Genomic DNA, 19,646 nt, shown 5'->3' on the forward strand with positions numbered 1-19,646 from the left:
TTTCTAGTGGGGTTTATCGATAAGAGGCCTACCCATTAGGGGACGTTCGCTCTAACACTTAGATGACAGGAGTCCAGAAGGTAGTGGAGGGAGGTAAGAAATCTCAGGACCTCAATCCTAAACCGATGAAAGGATTTAGATCAGTTGGCATAAGCTTGAGGGACTCTTTAATAAGATCGTCCTGACATTGGGACTTAGGGCATGAAGTTGCTTTGCTCTATGAGTCTGTCCTGAGAGTGCAAGAAACTAGCTAACACTTGTTTGATACCGATATGGCTTGTCAAAAGGTTTTCACAAGGCTACGAGTAACCGTTATACCATGATATTAAGAACTGAGGCAAGTGAGAACTATGCTATGATTTATCAAGACATGACCATGAGCCTGAAATGACTGGCTCTATAGAGCTACAAGGAACCAAGCTTACCTAGGTTAGAATAATAGAAACTCATCCGAGGCGCCGCTTAAAACCCCCTACCGCGTCTCTTTATGACAGGCTTTTTGACTGCACCTTGTGTTACAAACTTCTTACCGTCTGCCCCTATCTTCTTGCTCTTCTTTTGAGTCCGATCTTCTTCTATCTGTTTCCTTTCCTCGTCCTTCCGCTTGTCATCAGCCATCTTGGCCTCAATCTCCATCTTTCGGTTGAATTCTGTTTCAGTGATTCGTTTATCCCGAACCGAATAACCCTTTTCCTTAACCGAGTAGAAGACACCACCGAGATCTGCAAGCCAGTGGGGGTCCACGGCTGTCACTGTTGAAACATAGACCTTGGAAGTGAGGATCAACTCGTGGTAAACGATGTAATCCGGTGGGTGCCCTGCATACAATGCGCTTGTTGGGTGCAGCTGCACACCGAGGTTGGTGCGCAGGTTGATGTATTCGCCTGAGCCTTTGTATTTGGCTGCTTGGTGGTAGTATCCCGAGCAAATGCACTTGCGGACAATGTCCCAGTCCATCCCACAGCTTGTCAATTCCATCTTTTGCATACGGACAATATCCAAAAGCTGTTCACGAATTTCCTTGGCCCGCCTCAAAGATTTCGGGTGCAGAAAGTGCTTAACACACCAACCGTCGGAGTAACCGTTGGCCTTCCAGTTTGTGTAAACCTGTAGGTATGTCAAATGATCTGACTCATGCACCCAGAATTTCTCGCGGGCAGCATCAGCTTCTTCTTGTCTCTCTTTCGGTCGGTAGAAAACGTTTGGCACGGACAGCATAGAAACAATGGTAATCATCTCTTCACTGCAGCCATATTCTTCCGCTGTAATGAGAAGCTTGGCCAGCGAGGGGTCCATGGGAAAAGCACTCATTTTCCTTCCAAGATCAGTAAGCTCACCGAGATTGTCAAGCGCACCAAGGGCCCATAAGTCAAACATTGATGTTGTGATAGTGTCTTGCGGAGGAGGGTCCATAAAGTCAAAGTCCAAGAGGTCCTTGACGCCGAGAGATTTCAACATCAAGACAGTGTTAGCAAGGTTCGTGCGCTGGATTTCAGGAATAGTCTGTAAGTACAGATCTTCCTTGAACTCCTTTTCTGAGTACAGTCGAAAGGCCTTTCCAGGCCCGGTTCGACCGGCTCGTCCTGAACGTTGCGAGGCGTTGGCCTGCGAGATGGGTGTGATCTGAAGCGTATCCATGCCGATTTTCGGATTGTAGACTTTCATCTTGGAGTAGCCAGCATCCACGACGTATTTAATACCATCGACCGTCAAACTAGTTTCAGCAATGTTGGTGGCAACAATGCATTTTCGGACACCAGGCGCAGCTTTGTCGAAAATCTTTGCTTGCAGATCTGCAGGCATTTGACTGTATATTGGTAAGATACTCAGCTTTGGGGGGTCGTTGAGGGCATCAAGTCGTTTTTGGATAAGCTCGCAAGTGATTTCGATGTCTTCTTGGCCTGTCATGAATACTAAAATATCGCCAGGGCCCATTGAAACATGAATTGACAACACTTGATGAACTGCCTGGTCCACATAATCCTCGACGGGAGACCGATGGAACATGACGTCGACTGGGAAAGTTCGTCCAGGAATGATGAACTCAGGTGCACCACCAAAGAAGTCTGAGAAGCGTTTCGAGTTCATGGTGGCCGAAGTGACGATGAGCTTCAGGTCGCGACGCCTCTGTAAAATCTTCTTGAACAAACCCATTAGGATATCTGTGTTCAAGGCACGCTCGTGGGCCTCGTCCATGATGACACATGAATATCGATCTAGATCAGGCTCGTTGAGGGATTCTCGCAAGAGAACACCATCGGTCATGTATTTGATGACAGTCTCTTTGCTGGTGCAGTCTTCAAAGCGAATCGCATAACCGACCGTGCTTCCTAACTCAACCTCCATCTCTTCAGCAACACGCTTGGCTACACTCATTGCAGCCACGCGTCGCGGTTGTGTACATCCAATCATGCCCGTCTTTCCATATCCATCCTCTTGGAGGAACTGCGTCAGCTGTGTCGTCTTGCCAGAACCTGTCTCACCAACACAGATAACAACTTGGTTTTCTCTAATGACACTGAGAAGGTCTTCACGAACTGCAAATGCAGGCAGATATTCCCGTTGCTCCCGTAAGGTCTTGCTCTGGCTGAAGTTACTCGCGCCATCGGCCTTCTTCATATGTGCGCTGAATTTGTTACCCTTGCGCTCACTCGGGTCGGCGTTATCCTCAGCAGGTACTGGCAGTGCAGAATCGCCGTCTTCCTCTTTTGCACCCATAATGTTTCCAAGAGTCGTTCCGGTCATGCTTGTGGCTTCCTTGGCTTGCCGTTGACGTTCTCTCTGCTGCCTTGCTTCCTTCACCACCTTACTGCCCTTGCGACTGAAAACGGCCATATGACTCTGAGGATCTTTGACAGCTGGAATTGGTTCTAGTTGCTTTGTGAAAATAGTTCGTCCGTCCAGAAAGGGTGGCCGTAGATCGTGTACCAGAAGATGAACTCTAATCGAGTCATCATCGTCAATGAAGTCGGATGTCATACCCCGTCTTTGCGCGACGCCTGATTGCAGCATTCGGTTCGTTTCCCAAGCATCATTCTCTCGGTTCCTCTGGTCTCGCCGCGCGTCGAAACGACTAGTCATCTTTTCGTGTCGGGCGGTTTCCTGTTGCTGTCCTTCCCAGGAGTCGTAGGAGGCGAATGGGTTATGGGCTTCATCTCCAAAACTGTGACCGCCAAATTCATCACCTCCGTACCAGTCTCGGTCTAACGCCTTCGAATCCTCCTCGGTCGGTCCTATATTTCGGGGCGGTGGTGTAGAAGCATAACGCGATTGTGCCCTGCGGGGAGTTGAGGCGCGCGAATCATTCTGGAATCTTTGTTGAGGTGTATCAAGTCGTCTCCTCTTTGGATTTGGGTTATACCCATCGTACTCTCGATCCTCCGCCATTGTGTTGACTTGTAAGTTATCTGTCGATGCTTGGACTTTTTATTGCGACTGAAGAGTTAGACCCAGATAAGCAAGCCGATAATGATCACGTGGATACTACGATTTGATTCTTGGTAATAAGAATGCACGAAATTTGACAAAGAATTCAAACACATCACATATTTGTTGAAGCAAGTCCTTTAGCGTAGCTTTAGATGTATCGCAGGATATGATATTTTTGTGTCTCATAATGTCAATGCTTAGTCAATTAAGGCATGGTAACATGCGAGGCTCGTCTTGATGAAACCCCTTTCTGTCCACGCTATGATTGAGTGCACGAGTACGTGATATTGCGGCATTCCTTTCTGGAAACACAGATTATATCCGGTGGAACACACTGATACAAGTATTGGACGACTTTAATCATGATTTTGTTGTATGGGCTTTGTGTCAGGCCTCGTTATTGCCAATTTTCAACGAGTAACAACAAAGTCATTTTCATCCTCGATGATTTGCCGAACTTCCTGGGAGACTCTAACTACACGAGCAGATCTTGGGCCATTGTCTACATCCTTGAAGAATTTCGATAGGATTTCTTCACTGGCTTGAGCCTCGCCCTCGACCTATGAAAGCTCTATATTAGCCAAAGCCAACTTGCCGGGGGCATATATGCACCTTTTCATCCTTCGTGTTTCGACACCATCCCGTCACTCCGTACTCTTGGGCCTTCTTCTGAGTAAAATACCTGCTATGCATCAGATGCGATGCCTCGGGAGTTGTTATCTCAAAGAACCATACCGGAAACCAACACCTGGGTAGATGACGTCAGTTTGAGTGAATACTACATAACATGTTAAAAACAGGCATACCTTGAACACGTCCCTCAACGGCAAAATAGACCTTTTAAAAGGTTAGCTCTGGCTTCATAATCATTGTGAAAGATGGCTCACACGTTTCGGCATATTAGCAGGTCACAGTTTAATAGGCGATATATACTAAGGTTATTGTAGAATAAAAGTCAAGCTTGATGCTTGGGAAGGGTTGGAGAAGAGCTAGAGCTTCTTAGCAATCAATGATAAATATGAAAACACGGTGACTTTCTTCGCCTGTGAGATATGATCTAACCTTTATGTCAATTGCTTGCTTTCTAGGTTCCTAGCGGATAGATATGTCGGGTTTAATAGGTCGCTTACAATGGAAGGAAGGTGCATGGGCGTTGAGCTTAGGTTGATGATGATAAGATAAGGTGAGTTCTAAACCTCCACTGATGTCACTCATCAAATCCGTGCGTTTCCACTGACTAAACCAGCACCTTTATCCCTTGTTTGCAGCGCGAAGACATCACTTGTTACAGGGCCCGCGCGCAGACACATCGAGATATTTATGGAAGTCCACTCCTCGGAGCCGGCTACAGAGCCAGTCCGATTCCGCACTGGCAAAAAACGAAAAGCCTATCGCCAACGCGTCCAGGAAGATGACGCCTCTGTCGCAGAAACAATATCATCACATCCTACTGCGTCTGCATCAGAACCCAGTCACGAACTCACCCGAAAGGCCTCATCGGATCGCCCCCAAGATGAAGAAGAATCTGTTGCTGCTGCGCTCAAGCTGCGCAATGCGCGAAGAGCCCGACTTGGAGGTGTCGCATTTCGAAACACAAACCGCCCAGACGACGATATGAACAACGAGCGTGCTCTTATTCCACACGACGCAGATGATACTTCAAATAACGAACCCATCATGAAAGGAGTTGCAGATAGATTTACCCACCAGACGGGAAGACTTACAGATCTTAATGACAAGCATATGTACGTTGAGGACCACCGTCTTTGTCATTCTTCCTCACCATGCAATAACTAATCATTCAAGGATGGATTACATAGAATCCCGATTATATAATCGCGCGGGCGGAAACACCTCACAGAATACTTTATCAGCGTCTGCATCAGACCCGGCTCGGCAACCTTCTGCAACAACAACAAACCACGAGAGTAGACGTGCAGTAATGCAGGGCCAGTTGATGGAGATCAGTCTCGAAGACCATTCTGCTCGAAGTGAGAACGCTCTTCAGGCAGATAGTTCTACAGACGGCGGTCCAAGAGCCAAGAAGCCTAGACTTAGAAGGGATGGCACGCCATGGCGTCCGCGAAACCGTCGAGATAGTGACGCCCTCAAACGAGATCAGATCGTTGACGAGATCCTTCATGAAACAAGACGTACGTCCCTAATTTCCATGTCCCTCAAATTAGCTACTAAATCATGTTTCCTAGTCGACTTATACGAACCGACTCCAGGACAAAACAGTCACAATGCAGTTGCCGATCAGGATGGTGCCGCTGATGCGCGGCTCGCCGAGGAGTTCCGGCAGCAATTCCTTGAGGACGTAGCAGAACGACAGCTTCGCAAAAAGAAGGCAACGAACCAAACAACCCGCGCCGGTACCGAGGAAGTACTCAAAGGCCCCAAACTCGGCGGCAGCCGTAACGCCAGAGCTCAGATGAGAGATATTTTATTGAAGAAAGACAAGGAAGGAAAGAAGTAGTATGGAATGTTGAGATACGTATGGTCTCTATTTATCTGTGGCGTTGGATGGTTCTGGTTTTGTAGTTCTTTTGTACCGGTTTAAGGATTCACACACATGGGACGCATCGCCTTCTTATGAGCACAAAGATAATCATTTATAACCGGCACCTTAATCTTGTAAGTGTAACCATAACAATTCCGTTGAACACTTGCGTTCATATTCATATTGACTACTTAGCCTGTAACGATTGACAGTGGTGGGGGCATTTTGATCCAACGATCTGACCATGTGAAAAAAATAGTCCTAAAAAGAAATCCTCAATGATAAGCTCCGACGTCCAATTCTGTATAGTCGCAAGAAGACGGCCAATAAAACAAGAAAAAGCACTTAGCAAAAACTCCTTTACCCAAGTCCCATATATAGCAATTTTCCCAAGTGTGCAGGGAAAGGCCCAACATTGAAATGAATGAACATTGAGTCGCTTGGCACAATGGGTATCGATCCCGTGTCGTAATTCGCCTTCCGTCTTGCTCATGTGCAAGATCATTTGACTTCCGTCATATGCCAGAACGCCAAACCCAATGTATAATGTTAACCGTCAGAGAAACCCATGCGTGAAATCTTGACCAATGTAATGGAATGTGAGTTTCGGAAAACCCTTTATCTAATGTCGAGCTGGAAAGGCTTGAACCGCCCGCCAATTGTAGCACAGCGGGGACACTTCCTTCTTGCTCCATGCTCTGTCATGAGAACCTCCACACAAGTTGGGCACAGGCCACAGATACATTCGGTACATGCATACGAATCCTTGAGTAGAGAGAATCCTTGACAGGCAGCGCAGTATATCTGAATATTCTGGGCCGAATATCTTGGTGACGAATCAGAAAGCCCCCGGGTTCCCATATGAAAGTTGTCGCCGCTTTCACCACTCTCCACGGACGGAAATGGCTCTACAGCATCCTGACCATATGATGGAGGCGTGAGAGCCTGCTGGAGAGGCGAGGCTTGGTAACTGGCCGGCTGAAATTGAGGCTGGTGGGAAAAGGGCGGTAACGATGATCTATGCATTGAAACAGGCGACTGAGGGACCTGAGAGCCTGTTAGTCAATTCAACAGTGAAAAGGCGACTATCGTCAGTAGGTGCACATACAGGAGTACGGTCTTCGTCTATATCACCAGCAGCAGAAGCGGCTTGATCAGCTGCATCGATAAGATCTTCCCACCGCTTCCCGAAGTCTGCGGATGGTTCTGCTGACAAAGCCTTCCGATCATTACCTGGTCTATATCGTTCTTCGTTTTGAATTCGGCGTAGCCAGTCAGTTGCAGAACCTTTAGAGTTCTTCTTTTTGTGGTGAGGCTCTCGCCCTCGCTTTGTAACAGACTGCTTGCGAGGCCGATTAGGTCCCACAGAACGCTGAAGAGGTGGGAGTGTTGAGGATCTTCCAGGTGGTGAGTTTGCAAGAATGGAAGGGAGAAAGTCGCGCTGTCTATTAGATTTGGCAGATGAATAAGGGTCGCTAGTAATATCATGATTGGAAAGATTGAGAGGCGGCAGCTCGATGGAAGTCCGTGGCCTACGTCGAACATCCATGTCTGAATAGTATTCCTACGCATCATTAGCCCTGGATGGCGATGATTTGAATTCTTTTAAGGGCACTTCACTCACACCGTCCAAGTCCATGTCGCGTTCACTCTTGACGCCATGAAGTTCGGCTAGGGCAGCAGCGGCACTGGCCGTGCCAAGCATTGGGCCTGAAACCGGCCCGCCATTACTGAAATCATCTAGAAGGCGCGGAGTGCCCGGATTACTCGACTCGTCGCGATGATAGTTGTGTCGCTCGTGAAAGCCTTGAAGGTGGTCAATGGGCGGGGGCAGGCTGGAGTGAGAGTGGGACAAACCCTGAGCATTTGGAGCTGAGGTCTGATCTAAAGGGCGTCGCTCCGATGGTGGAGTGTTAATCATTAACAGGAAGCTCTCTTCTGTAGCTGGAAGCTTCGAGATGTAGTGCTCGGGGTGTGCGCGGCGGATATGCTCCTGCATGGAACGATATCTTTTTTCCTGCAATTGGACATTTAGAATCGAATGGGTACCGTTGCATGGTGTTACGGGAGCGTGCTTCCTCAGTTGGGAACAAGTGCGGCAGGTGGTAAGACATGACGATGTAAGATGGGTGGGTGCAGCAATGGCAATTCAAGCCCGGCTGCAGGGCAAGACAGGGCAGAACAGCTAACGAAGACAAGACCCAAGGACTTACACCAATGCATCTCTTGCGACAGCTGGAGCCATCCTGGTTGCGAAGAGGGCAGACTACCTCATTGTTGGAGTCTGTAATAGAGAAAGACGACGTCAAAGATGATCGAGGCGGCATCTTGACCCCACCATACGTGATGGCTTGCTGGCGGGGGGTACTATAGCGATAAGAGACTGAGAAGCGAGATAAGAGATGATAGCGATGAAGCTCAGCTTTCAACGAGAAGATCAATTGGTGACAATGAAGCTATGCAAAAACCGTAACATTTCAAAGCGCAGCTCATGGACAATGAAATGAGTTGCCTCTGAGCATGGGCAAGCTTTGCTACGGGAACCGTTTCGAAATTGGGCCAATTATGCGACAGTGGTTGCGTACACGATTGGGGCGTCGATTGAGGTGGTGATGGAGGCAGTTACTGAGAGAGCGATGAATCCAATCTCTGTTTAAGAATATCGATAACCGTATGTTGAAGAGTCTAAGTTGGATAAGGCGCGAACAGAAATATTCGATCGAGAAGGTCGCTTCTTTGGAGAAAAGGTGGGTTGCAAAGAAGGATGATGGAGGGAAGGAGGGTGAGTGGGAGGAAGAAAGTAGAGGTAGGTAGGTGCAGGTAAGTAAAGATGACAGGAGCTTGGGAGGTCGAAAAAAAAAGAAGAGACGGAAGAAGGTGGGAGGCAAAGACGCCTTTTGGGTAAAGCGTGTGAGTGAGTAATAAGAGCAACAACGCAATAGCGAAGAAGGTAACGGCCAGAGAGAGGCAAGAGGAGGGTGTGAGTCGTTGAGTGTGTGGTGTGCGGTGCTGCCGAGGGAAGCTGAGCTCGAAGATCTGGATGAGAGCTTTGGCCGACCTTGGACCTAGGTAAACTGAGGTAGGTGAGTACCTATTGAATGTGCTTTGCTCACATATCACCAGCACCAGCATCCAGATATTTGCGACAACTGTACAAATTTCTAATATTACGAAGAAGCTCACAAAAAGGTAAGCGCAAGGAAAATATCAGAGGGCATGAAAAAATTACCAACAACTAGGTACCCAAAGGCAAAAAAAAACTCTGGCGGCAGAGGGCGTGTGGGCAACAGAATCAAGGCCAGTAGCGAAAGATTCCGCGCAAACAAGACTCTCTGTCTGGTTTAATGTCCATTCATTGCTCACTTGACAAGGGACCACAACCTGAGCTCTGGGCTCCTCCTCTGACTGCCATGCCATTGCTTGCAAAGCCATGCCTTGCGCTTCGCCTCCACTACTGGAGATCTCAGCTGCCTCGAACGACTTGATCTCCGGGGCCAATAGTATTGTCGCACAGTTCTGGGGTGCGGCTACAAAAAGCTGTCTAACAGTCTTCTAACCTTCTCCAGCTTCCATTCCATCCTTCTATGAGCTCTGTATGGCCACAGTCAGACATGGTAAAGGTCCTGTGGCTCCTCGAGCAAGCTGATGAAGCTTCGATCTTGCAAACTCTTAAACTCTGTAGCGACACAGCCATTCCCAGAAAAAGATTCTCCAAGCGTCTGTAACATCCAGTAGCGAAGCACAGCTTCCAAGCACAGAAGCATCAGCAGCTCACCAGAGCATGGCCCAAGCGCTGCGCGAACAAATCAACTGGCTACCATTGCAATGACTCGAGAGGGGCTACAGGGGTGAAGGCAGTGAGAAGAGGGGGGTGGACGGCGTGGAGCTCTTCTCTGGACGGATGGAGGTCAAGAACCAGGCCTTTGACCCAAAGAATGCCGCCTGTAAAAGCTGCAGAAGCTCCCTAGAACGTGCAGGGGAAGCTCCAATGGTGGAACTGGTCCCTTGCTCAGGTTTGTTGAAGATCTTTTCTTTTTACTGATATGGTAGTGCTGATAAAATTGTTAAAGTATAGCATGAATACATACGTACAGAGGTTCCCACCTCTCTGCACCACATCATTACCAATCGTATTTTGTGTCTTGAGCTTCTTTTTGTTTTTATCGGCTTCAGCAATTATCCGGCTGCGACAGATCCTAATCAATGTCGCAAGAAAAAGGCCGGCGTCTGGAGGGTTGACCATGTCAAACTTGACCAGGGTCGGCGGGGCCGAAGCCCATGGCCAACTGCCACTCGCAGATACCGTTCCAAAGCCAACTCCGGATGTAGTTATCACATGTACATGATAAGTACCTGTGCATGACTCTCGCCACGGCTATGGCCACGGGACCTCGACTAAACACAGAACGGTCGTCACTTACGCTGGAGCTCAAGCCTTCACCTACGCCAGCTACTAATCCAGAGCTAGAATCCGAATGTTGATGTGGCGTTTGAGATTCGGTGGTACGCAGGCGTGGACGTCAACAGAGTCAGCATCGGAGTCCTCAACTCAAAGCCAACCAAAATTTCAAACCTCGCTTTGGCTTCAGGGGTATCCCATCTATGCCTCAAGGAGCATATTGTCTTTACAAGATGAGGTTGAGAATGCAAGTTGCAAAGGACCCAATGATAAACGGACAATTGAGAGCCGGCCTTTGACTCAGCTTCAGAACGATGGAGAATTAAACGCCTGCAAGCCCTGCACCACGCTCCCGGGTTTTTTGAGACGGTGACATCACCAGCCAGGGGATACCGCCTGTCACCCTACAGTACGGAACCGGCGGGCGTGCGCAGCCAGTCCGTTAAAGGGTCTTCCACCTCGACCGAGTTGCTCGACTTAGAGTAACGCACGCTATGCCATTCACATCTACTTGGAAGGCGGTGAATTCTGATTTCTGAAACACCCAAGCTTTGTCACATGGGCGCATGGCCGCGAAAACGGAAGAAGGGGCAGGTTGTAGCTTTCATCTGCAGGACCAACTGAAGGTACATGGACAGACTCAAAATACGCCTACGCCGAAGCAAGACAGCGTCGCGAGGGCTCGATACGATAGCTCATACAACCAACCAGCGTTGCAGAACTCGAGGTCGATAAGTCCGGTTCTATTTTCCAGACCCTGTGAAGGCGGTGACCCCGCGCCATAACAGAACCGCGAAATTTACCATCAACAATCGTTAACATAACCTTCAAATATGCATTTACATACACTGATCGAATGTAGAAAAAGACTTGGGCTCAGACCTTTGGTTAACCTTAAAAAAAAAAAAACAATTGGATAGCGGATTTGAACTGATATCTTACACCACAGTTTCCAAGTCGACGATTCCGTGGGTATGGGACAGGTCGAGAGCTCTAGCTCTGTCAAGGGGTGAGCATATCCATGTGGGGGCCAACTGCTTCTTTTTCAAGTACCTCATGAGGTAGGTAGTTGCTCGACCTACAAGAGCAATTGTGCTTTCAGTTATGTACATGCTATAAGCGGTAACAAAGATGTAAGGCGCACCGAGTACTCTGACCATACCACTAAAATCTTCTTTGCAGCACACGGCCTACTCTTTACTCAAATCAGACCCAACACACGAGCTGTGACGGCCAAGCGCTGTAAACGATGCATTCCTTGTTAAGTTGCAACCCTTGTTTGTAAGGTCGGGTCAAGTCAGGCTGGTCCCATGACTGCAAAAAGAGGAACAACAGCCTTGGAACAGGTATATATCCATGTCAACAGAGTCAACAAAGCACCCGAGGAAGCTTGCGCTTATCGGCTAAAAACTTCACCTGATGGGTGTTGGAAAAATATAATTACTACGGTAGCCATAGCCTGTTCCTGGCTCTACCAGTATGCGAACTAGTTTGGCTGATGTTCACGGTTTGCTGGCCTTGTTATATGTCTAAGCCATGCACTTACTTAGGTCTACACACTGGAAAGTTTGCCAGCATCGAGTCTCAATAACAAATGTCACCCTCGCCTTGCTTACCGTTCTTGTTCACTTAACTTTATCCCGATTATCGAGGGTTCGTCAGCAGCATCGCCTTGGCATATCTAATATAGTTAATTTGGAATAGAGACACGTTCTCAGACACGGTTTTTTACCACTTGAGGGATCACACTTTTACAATTGAGAATATTCAAGTCGCATTTGCAACGGCCATGCGCAGATTGATCATACCATACAACTCCTCGTTGTCATTGGATGGTCCTAGAGAACAAGGATAGCTGGGTGAGTAAACTAACAACAAAATACACAATATCGTATTTGTAAATTCGGTCACCGTAACTGTTTCTGAGACAGTCTTGAACCTCAGGGTGATAGTTCTTAACATTCTCCCAGTCTCCGCGATGGCAAAGCCAGATGACAATCGACGACTTGGGGACAGCATTATGTAAGTAAAATGTAGGTGCTCATTGTTAAACTCTGGTATTTGCTGATGTTTAGACCTGAAATTTTTCTGACGACTCGTGACGACTCGTGACGTCTCGATAACTCATTTGCTATGTCATTCTAGTTAAAATAAATGTAATGTCATTTAGGATACCTGGAAGAATCACTCCGCACAGGATACTATCATGGATTTCACATCTCCTAATCAAATCTAAACAACAACAAAGGTGACTTCCTTGCTAGGCTATTCCTTCACCGTTAACGGGAGTCACTTAGCGCTCATCTACAAGTCGAAACATTTGGATATGTTCTGTTGAGTTGGGTATAAGTAAGCTACTATTAAGACGCCTGGGCGGCGCCAGCCTTGTACTTTGAGACATCATGTCGCATGGAATCGCAGTGGTCATAAAGAAACATGCTAAGCAATATAATTCATGTTTGATGTTAAGGTAAGTTTCGGTCTCTAAGCCAGGATCCGGAGACTCGACCTAGGGTATCTTTGGTTCATGCTATCACATCTTAACACCTCCCTCCCCAACCGCCCAGCCCGGGCTGTATCTGTCGTAAATTCCACTACAACATATATGCATGGCTTATCCCTTCCCTCAGAATGCGAAAATCAAATCCACATGACGACTAGAGCCCTCAATGTTTAGTTTAGCTCCAGTGCTGGCTTCCGGCATATAGTAGTTCAGCCTTGACGCTTATACATCGCCTATTTGAGCTGCTTAAGGATTTCCGTCAAGAAATCCTCAAAGCTTAAGGTGATGTAGCCGTCGCGATCGTCATCATACTTCTTGAACACGTCTGTCATGCGTTTCAAGGAAATACAGCTTTGAACAAAGAGATCAAAGCTCATTACCCCCTCATTCCTCTTATCATAGGTGTTAAAGAGTAACTCAACAAACTGAGGGCTGAGTCGGTATCGGAAGGCTACAAGTGCGTTGTTGAATTCGGATAGAGAGATGTTGCCGCTGCGGTCGGCGTCGAATCGGTCGAATAGAGTCCTCCACGAAGCCAAGAAGGACCACAGCCCACAAAACTCCTCAAAACCAATAGTGCCACTTCGATCGGAGTCAAACATTCGAATCATCATGCGGACGGTATGAGGATCAAAGGCGGTCCAGTCTCCGTTGACAAGGGCGGCAGAAAGTTCCCTCTCGGAAAGGTGGCCGGTGCCTAACCAGGGAGTAGTCAGCAACTGCTAAGAACGTGGCCGATGTGCCGTGCATGTTTTATGATGTCGGAAGAACCTACCATCTTTGTCTACGGCGCGGAAAAGGGGCAAAAGTGAAGGGTCTGAACCACTGCCATCGATACCAGGCGATGGAGGAGGTCGTGAGTTGGGAGCAGGGCGGTTATGAGCCTGTGGCCTAGCACCACCAGGGTTTGGGGGCGGCGACATATGGCCGTAAGCACCCTGGCCTAGGGAATGGGATCGCGCATCTCGTTGAGCAGGTAGGGGCTTGTCATATCGAGGCTGTTGGTGGTGATACTGTTGTTGAGGGGCGTATTGCTGTTGCTGCTGGTGGTGCTGCTGAGGAGGAGGGTGCTGCTGCGGGGCAGGTGTCCTTGACTGTCCTGGTTTCTGAGGGGCGCAGGGTCAGTTTGAGCTTCTCGACGTTGTGATAACGTTAACGGTGCGTGTATTTCAGACATACAGGCTCTGGCTCAGCGAATCTGTGCAAGTTACATGGTCAGCTTTGTGTTGCATCGTGACGTGTGTCAACCCATAGCTTCGAACCGCAATCGCAGAGCCGCAATGGACAAATACGTGGGGAGACGAGGGGCAGTTCGGCTGAAGCATGGGACATACCTAGGGAGAGCATCCTCGTCGTAGGGGCGGTTGTAGGCCATGATGAATGCGGGGGGTTGTGTATTTCTTTTTCCAGTTCCAACTCAGACGAAAAGAGAGACTTATGAAGAAGCCAGGATAGAGAAAGGAGATGTTGCGTGTGAAGGGGGTTTTGAAGGTTGGGCTGAGTTGGTTTGGTGCGCGGCTGAAGAAGTAACTGGAAGGCCACCCAGTTAAGTTAAGTTAATTAGTACCTTGGTTGTCCTACCTGGCCTACTACGTACGTATCTCAGTCTAAGGTACCTATGGCTGCACCACCTCACCTCACCTTACCCTACCTACCTACAGTGATTGACCCCAGGCCAGGGGAATCTCCAGCGCGGGGCAGTGTCGTTTGGTTGGTGGAGCGCAGGGTGAGAACAGAGCACAAGAGCGTGGCTGAGTATCCGTAGTTGGTCTTGATAGTGGGAAAGTTTGGGTAAGACAAGATTTTTTGTCCTCACATCTCATGACTTAACCAAGTACAATTGACTGATATTTCAAAGAAACGATTGTTCACTCGTACAGCAAGTACTGGTTTGAGAGTTAAGCCTAGGTATTCGAATAAGAGGCCATTGACAATGATGAAAAGACTCAGTGTTCCTAGACTCGATACATATCATCCCTCGTTATCGGGTATAAAATGCCGTGGTCTTATCTGATATGGGACAGGGAAGATTAGTAGCTATGAGACTACGGATAGCGCTGGGATAAAAAAGCCTGACTTGCTCCTTGTCCTTCCGCGCCAAGGCGTCGGGACCCTTTATTTCTAGGGAATTTTCAGTTCGCGTATACTACTCCGTACCTAGGTAGCTACCTACCTACCTTACCTAGGTAGGTAGGGTACATACGGATAGTCAATTCACTACGTACTGAACAGATACATAGATACTGTGCAAATCGCAAATAGTCCTGGTAACTTTTAAAAATCAGAGACAGGAGGTGTGCTCACCGGAGAGCTAAAATTAGATATCAGCATCGAAGATCATACCAAGAAGGGGCCTCACTTTCATTTTCGGGGTCTGATAGATGGGACAGCCCAGATGAAGAAAGGACCCTTCCCTTGGGTAAGGTTCTCGGACACGGCAGCAGTGGTCCCGTCCGTTATGTGGGCCATGGGATCCAATGACGTCGATGCGAAAAAGGGAGCAGTCAGCCACTTTGAACCCGAGAAAAGCCTCAGCCACTAGAATCGAGTATCCCAGTGGAGGCGCGGAGGGGAGCATGGAGCCTAGGGGATGAGAAGGAGAAATATGTTCCATTATTGTTCTATGGTTTTTTCTGACCCCTGCTTGCAAGCCTCCTCTCGTTCTTAGTGGCTATCACCTCATCAGTCGGACAAGACACGATATACCTCCACTACCTCAGTACGTTAGGTGTGTACACCCGTCTTCAATATAGTCTCTATACCTTGGGTCGAGCGAGGTTAGGTCTTGAGATCATTCTGAAACTCGGCAAGAATCACTTCGTCAAGATCAATTGTCAGCTGGACCGTATCGTCTTGTGTACTCTCAAGCCCAGTCAACCAATCTAAATAGACAATTGCCTGCCCAGTAAGTGAACGTCGTCAACAAAGATACAAATGCATTATTAATGTTCCCAGCTTGTTTCCTTTTCACAATGCCCGATCAAGACTCATCACAACCCTCCGAATTCTGGTTATATGGATACGGGTATGCCGAGACCTCAATGGCAGCAGATTCTTTTTTCCGTAATTAATGTCCTTCACAGAAGCTTGATATGGAAGCCTCCGCCACACTTTGGTAAATCATCAATCAGTGCCTGTCTTGCACGTTCAATGGCCTTTGCGCTGACATTTGATCTTGCCCGTTAGACCGTAGAATTGCTGGATGGGTAGATGGCTATGTTCGTCGATTCTGGCAGGTAAAACACCTCATTGCCCATGTCGTAAATACTTCCACTAACATTCCTCCCAGGCTAGGTAGTTACCTTCAAACAACCGATGTGAAACTCTAACTAAAATCGATCATAGTGAGGACCATAGAGGCACTCCTGAGGCCCCCGGACGGGTCGTCACTTTGATCGAGAGATCTTACTGGGAACAGCTAACTGATAGTCACGACTCTGCTCCAGAGCGAGTTTGGGGGGTTGCATATCGTATCATTCCCGAGAAAGTAACCGAAGTCAAGGAGTATCTCGATATTCGTGAGATCAACGGCTACACCATTCACTACGCTCCATTCCATCCTGCCGATGGCTCCCCCCCTATTCGCACTCTGGTCTACATCGGAACCCCAGATAATGAGCAATTTGTCGGTCCCCAGGAGCCCCAGGAGCTCGCCGAGCACATCTTCCGCAGTCAAGGCCCCAGCGGCCTGAACAAAGACTACCTGTTGAGTCTCGATACCGCCCTCAGTGAGCTTGCTCCCGATAGTGGCGATCATCACATCCATGATCTGGCCCGCCGTGTCCGGGAACTTGAGAAGAATTGTGAGGACGAAACTAAACTCCGCAACCCGACGACTTCAGTCCATCAACAAAAGCACAGTACCGAAGAAGCAGAAGAAATCGAAGAGCCACATCACTAGGAAACGGGCAATGCATCAAATACACAGACAACCTCAGCAAGCATATATAACTAGACTATAGATCCTCATGGTGAATAGCATTCTTATAATGAGCAGCTAGATGCCGCTCCTCAAGCTTCATGTCATCGCTCCACAACTGTCACCAATTTCGGTCTCGGTTAGCCAGCGACATTCACGTATCAAAGCACATGTAATCAAAAGGAACATGTCGCATGCAGCGCCATTTCGCAATTTTGTTCTTGCCCTACAGAGGCAATCCTCCATCACTTTTTCGCACAAGGTTCATTCGTAAAACGGCCGTGTCAAGATGGCAAACCATACCAGCCCAAATGCCATACCATGCCCCCTAAAAACCACGCTTCAACCTAAGTGCCCGGGTATAATTCTGCGTTTCAATATGCTCACCAATGCCTGACCTTATCATCCAGTCGTACAGAGAATCCGCAAGCCCAGGAGCCGGAAGTCATCGAAGTCAACCGCCATTAGAATTTCCAATCCTCAAGGCCCCGTCGATAACGTTTCGAGCGCAATGTGTAACTCCAATCCGGCCTTAAGTTGCGTCATCTAATATCCCCTTCCACCCTGAGGGGGTTGCTGCTGGGGAGGCATTTGAGAAGGATCAGGGTACCCGAACTGCTGCTGAGGCATGAATCCTATAGGAAATTTAGCATTGTTATGGATTGCCTCCATGATTCGTTCTCAGCTTACCTTGGGGAGGAGCGCCATAGGCTTGCTGGGGAGGGGGGTATCCCCGGCCATAAGGCATAGGCGCATACATGTTCGGGGCAGGGACTTGGTAGCCGTGTCCAGGCGGAGCCATTCCGTACGGAGCCGGCCCCCCAAAGCCTCGCCCGTACCCACCTCCTCTGCCGAAGCCGCCTCGGGGGCCATTGTCGGATGCCTTGTCAACTCGAATGGTTCGTCCGTCAAACCTGGATATGGTTAGATTCTGTAATGGAATGAGATAGCAGATCCGCCATGAAATGAGGAACAAAAGTGACTCGTACTCGACATTGTTCATGGTTGCGATGGCCTTCTGAGCATCGCCTTCCTGGGTGTATCGCACAAATCCAAAGCCACGGCTGCGGCCGGTATCACGGTCCTTGACCACCACCTTTCCATATCCATCGTTAGAAGTGATCTTATGGTCCAACAAACACCCGCATCAGAGCCACAGATATGCAGAACTAAGAGCGCTTTGCTTGAAGGAGAGAAAGGAACAGAGTTACCTACAGCTTCTTCGACAGGGCCGAACTCCTCAAACTTCTGACGCAGAGTAGCTTCCTCTGTGTGCCATGCTAGGCCACTTGAACGGGAGTTAGCAGATGGTGCAGCCGCAAGAGATGCCTGAGACGAACCCAATGAAAAGCTTAGACATATTGGATCGTGGGTTCTAGATCAGACGTCAGTTTGTGTTCGCGATAGACCACTGAAAACAAGATTGTCACGATGGTTGTAGATGCGCCGCAGAGGAGCAGGCTCGCACAGGATCGAATCCACGGAGTAAACAGAGTCGTTGATAGCCTCCCCGGAATCCTGGTCGCTAATCTCTGTGATCAAGATGCCGCGCGTCGTTGGGTAGAAAGGCGCGCGCTCTTATAGGTAGACACAGATTATGCAGAGTGAGGATGGTAAGAGGGGCACTATGAGATAAAGAGCGCACCTTTATTGCAGCAGATGCCTTCGGTATTGGTGACTGCGTCTTTCAAGGGCTTGATCTTGCTCTTCAAGAAACTGAGCGCTTGCGCTAATTATCAAGGACAACCAGTTGACAAGTGGTTGAGCAGAGGTGCAGGGAGAGAGATGAAGGTGGAGCTTCAGAACGGGAAGAGGTTGCGGATGTAATGAAGTTAAAGCAAAGATAGAGAAAGCCGGGCAACAAATAGGTAAGGTAGCTTTAGCTTAGCTTATTATATTCACTAGACGGCGTGGTTCAAGGTCCAAGGATGGATGAGAGGGGTCCTGAGCATGTAATGTAATAAAATGCGGGCAGAACGTGACTGTCGATGTTATGTATGTATGTATCTATATGTATGCACCCTGCAGCTGCAGCACAATGCAGTGAGCGAGCTGGAGGCACGGCAGGCACGTTGTTTCTGTAGTCTATCGGCAGCGGCGTTGAATGACGATGCTTGCCAGGGGTGTTTTAGAATATCTCGTTCTGCCCATGTCTGTCTGGCGAGGGACCTTGGATCGGTTGATTTGACGCCATGTTTCGCTGCTCAACAAGGCTTTCTTCTCTACATACAAGATGAACCCAAAGTGTATCGCCATCACTCGAATTGATGGCGCTTGCTTCATTTCCACTATCATTCATAATTCAAAGCCAAGCTCCCTCCTCGCGTCGATCCCAGGTTCCCGGTGGGCACATCCGTGGAGGCAGTGCTGATAGACTGCACCTTTCCGTACCGTCGCCGCGACAGACGACAAGGGTGTCTGGTCAGGACGTTTCGGAGTCGGTTCTGGCAGGGGAAGCTTTCTCCAAACAAGCTTTGGGCGGCAGAAGCAAACACAGGGGCAGTCCAAGTTTGGGTGCACTAGGTGCACTACAGTACCTAACCCACCACCCTCACCGTGGCCATGAGGGTTTTGGCGGCATCCATCAGCTTCATTCAAGCTCGTGCGGGCCTGTGATGACGACGGCCCTCCACATCTTGTCCAAACTTCTCCCCATAACCATCAAAGCCAAGCACCGCGCCTAGGCTTAAACCGCATTCTGCCCCTAAGTCAAGCATAACAGTCTGACGATCTTCCCCCTTCTCATCATACTGCCACTCTTCAATTCGCCGCTTGCATAGCCCCCTTCAATCCACTTGAGCCAATATCCCGGTCCTCCTCCGTTAACTCTGGGTTGGCGGTTGGTACCTGTGAACTTACTGGTATTTTATATATATCAGACTGCTTGTTGCAG

The 19,646-nt window shown here is 48.6% G+C and overlaps 7 protein-coding genes across 7 annotated transcripts; 2 read left to right on the forward strand and 5 right to left on the reverse strand.

The window, feature by feature from the left end:
* Positions 1 to 462: 462 nt before the first annotated feature.
* PRP16 (DEAH-box RNA helicase prp16) lies at positions 463 to 3,387 on the reverse strand (the record flags this gene model as incomplete). Its single annotated transcript, XM_044818833.1, has 2 exons — positions 463 to 3,313; positions 3,362 to 3,387. 2 exons carry the CDS (start codon positions 3,385 to 3,387, stop codon positions 463 to 465), a joined length of 2,877 nt encoding a protein of 958 aa, XP_044686535.1.
* A 452-nt stretch (positions 3,388 to 3,839) lies between these two features.
* On the reverse strand, positions 3,840 to 4,328 carry J7337_001090 (uncharacterized protein; the record flags this gene model as incomplete). The annotated part of the gene is made up of 3 exons (XM_044818834.1): positions 3,840 to 3,989; positions 4,042 to 4,098; positions 4,317 to 4,328. 3 exons carry the CDS (start codon positions 4,326 to 4,328, stop codon positions 3,840 to 3,842), a joined length of 219 nt encoding a protein of 72 aa, XP_044686536.1.
* Positions 4,329 to 4,749: 421 nt separating this feature from the next.
* J7337_001091 (uncharacterized protein) lies at positions 4,750 to 5,908 on the forward strand (the record flags this gene model as incomplete). The annotated part of the gene is made up of 3 exons (XM_044818835.1): positions 4,750 to 5,174; positions 5,236 to 5,582; positions 5,637 to 5,908. The coding sequence occupies 3 exons, from the start codon at positions 4,750 to 4,752 to the stop codon at positions 5,906 to 5,908; spliced, it is 1,044 nt and encodes a 347-aa protein (XP_044686537.1).
* A 904-nt stretch (positions 5,909 to 6,812) lies between these two features.
* On the reverse strand, positions 6,813 to 7,931 carry J7337_001092 (uncharacterized protein; the record flags this gene model as incomplete). The annotated part of the gene is made up of 3 exons (XM_044818836.1): positions 6,813 to 6,950; positions 7,041 to 7,377; positions 7,501 to 7,931. 3 exons carry the CDS (start codon positions 7,929 to 7,931, stop codon positions 6,813 to 6,815), a joined length of 906 nt encoding a protein of 301 aa, XP_044686538.1.
* Positions 7,932 to 13,067: 5,136 nt separating this feature from the next.
* On the reverse strand, positions 13,068 to 14,209 carry J7337_001093 (uncharacterized protein; the record flags this gene model as incomplete). Its single annotated transcript, XM_044818837.1, has 4 exons — positions 13,068 to 13,531; positions 13,610 to 13,940; positions 14,014 to 14,032; positions 14,169 to 14,209. 4 exons carry the CDS (start codon positions 14,207 to 14,209, stop codon positions 13,068 to 13,070), a joined length of 855 nt encoding a protein of 284 aa, XP_044686539.1.
* Positions 14,210 to 15,806: 1,597 nt separating this feature from the next.
* Positions 15,807 to 16,735, forward strand: J7337_001094 (uncharacterized protein; the record flags this gene model as incomplete). The annotated part of the gene is made up of 2 exons (XM_044818838.1): positions 15,807 to 15,859; positions 16,180 to 16,735. 2 exons carry the CDS (start codon positions 15,807 to 15,809, stop codon positions 16,733 to 16,735), a joined length of 609 nt encoding a protein of 202 aa, XP_044686540.1.
* Positions 16,736 to 17,299: 564 nt separating this feature from the next.
* Positions 17,300 to 18,113, reverse strand: J7337_001095 (uncharacterized protein; the record flags this gene model as incomplete). Its single annotated transcript, XM_044818839.1, has 5 exons — positions 17,300 to 17,388; positions 17,444 to 17,667; positions 17,743 to 17,849; positions 17,969 to 18,041; positions 18,094 to 18,113. 5 exons carry the CDS (start codon positions 18,111 to 18,113, stop codon positions 17,300 to 17,302), a joined length of 513 nt encoding a protein of 170 aa, XP_044686541.1.
* Positions 18,114 to 19,646: the final 1,533 nt, after the last annotated feature.

The sequence above is a fragment of the Fusarium musae genome, chromosome 1 (assembly GCF_019915245.1).
Source record: "Fusarium musae strain F31 chromosome 1, whole genome shotgun sequence".
Lineage (NCBI taxonomy): Eukaryota > Fungi > Ascomycota > Sordariomycetes > Hypocreales > Nectriaceae > Fusarium > Fusarium musae.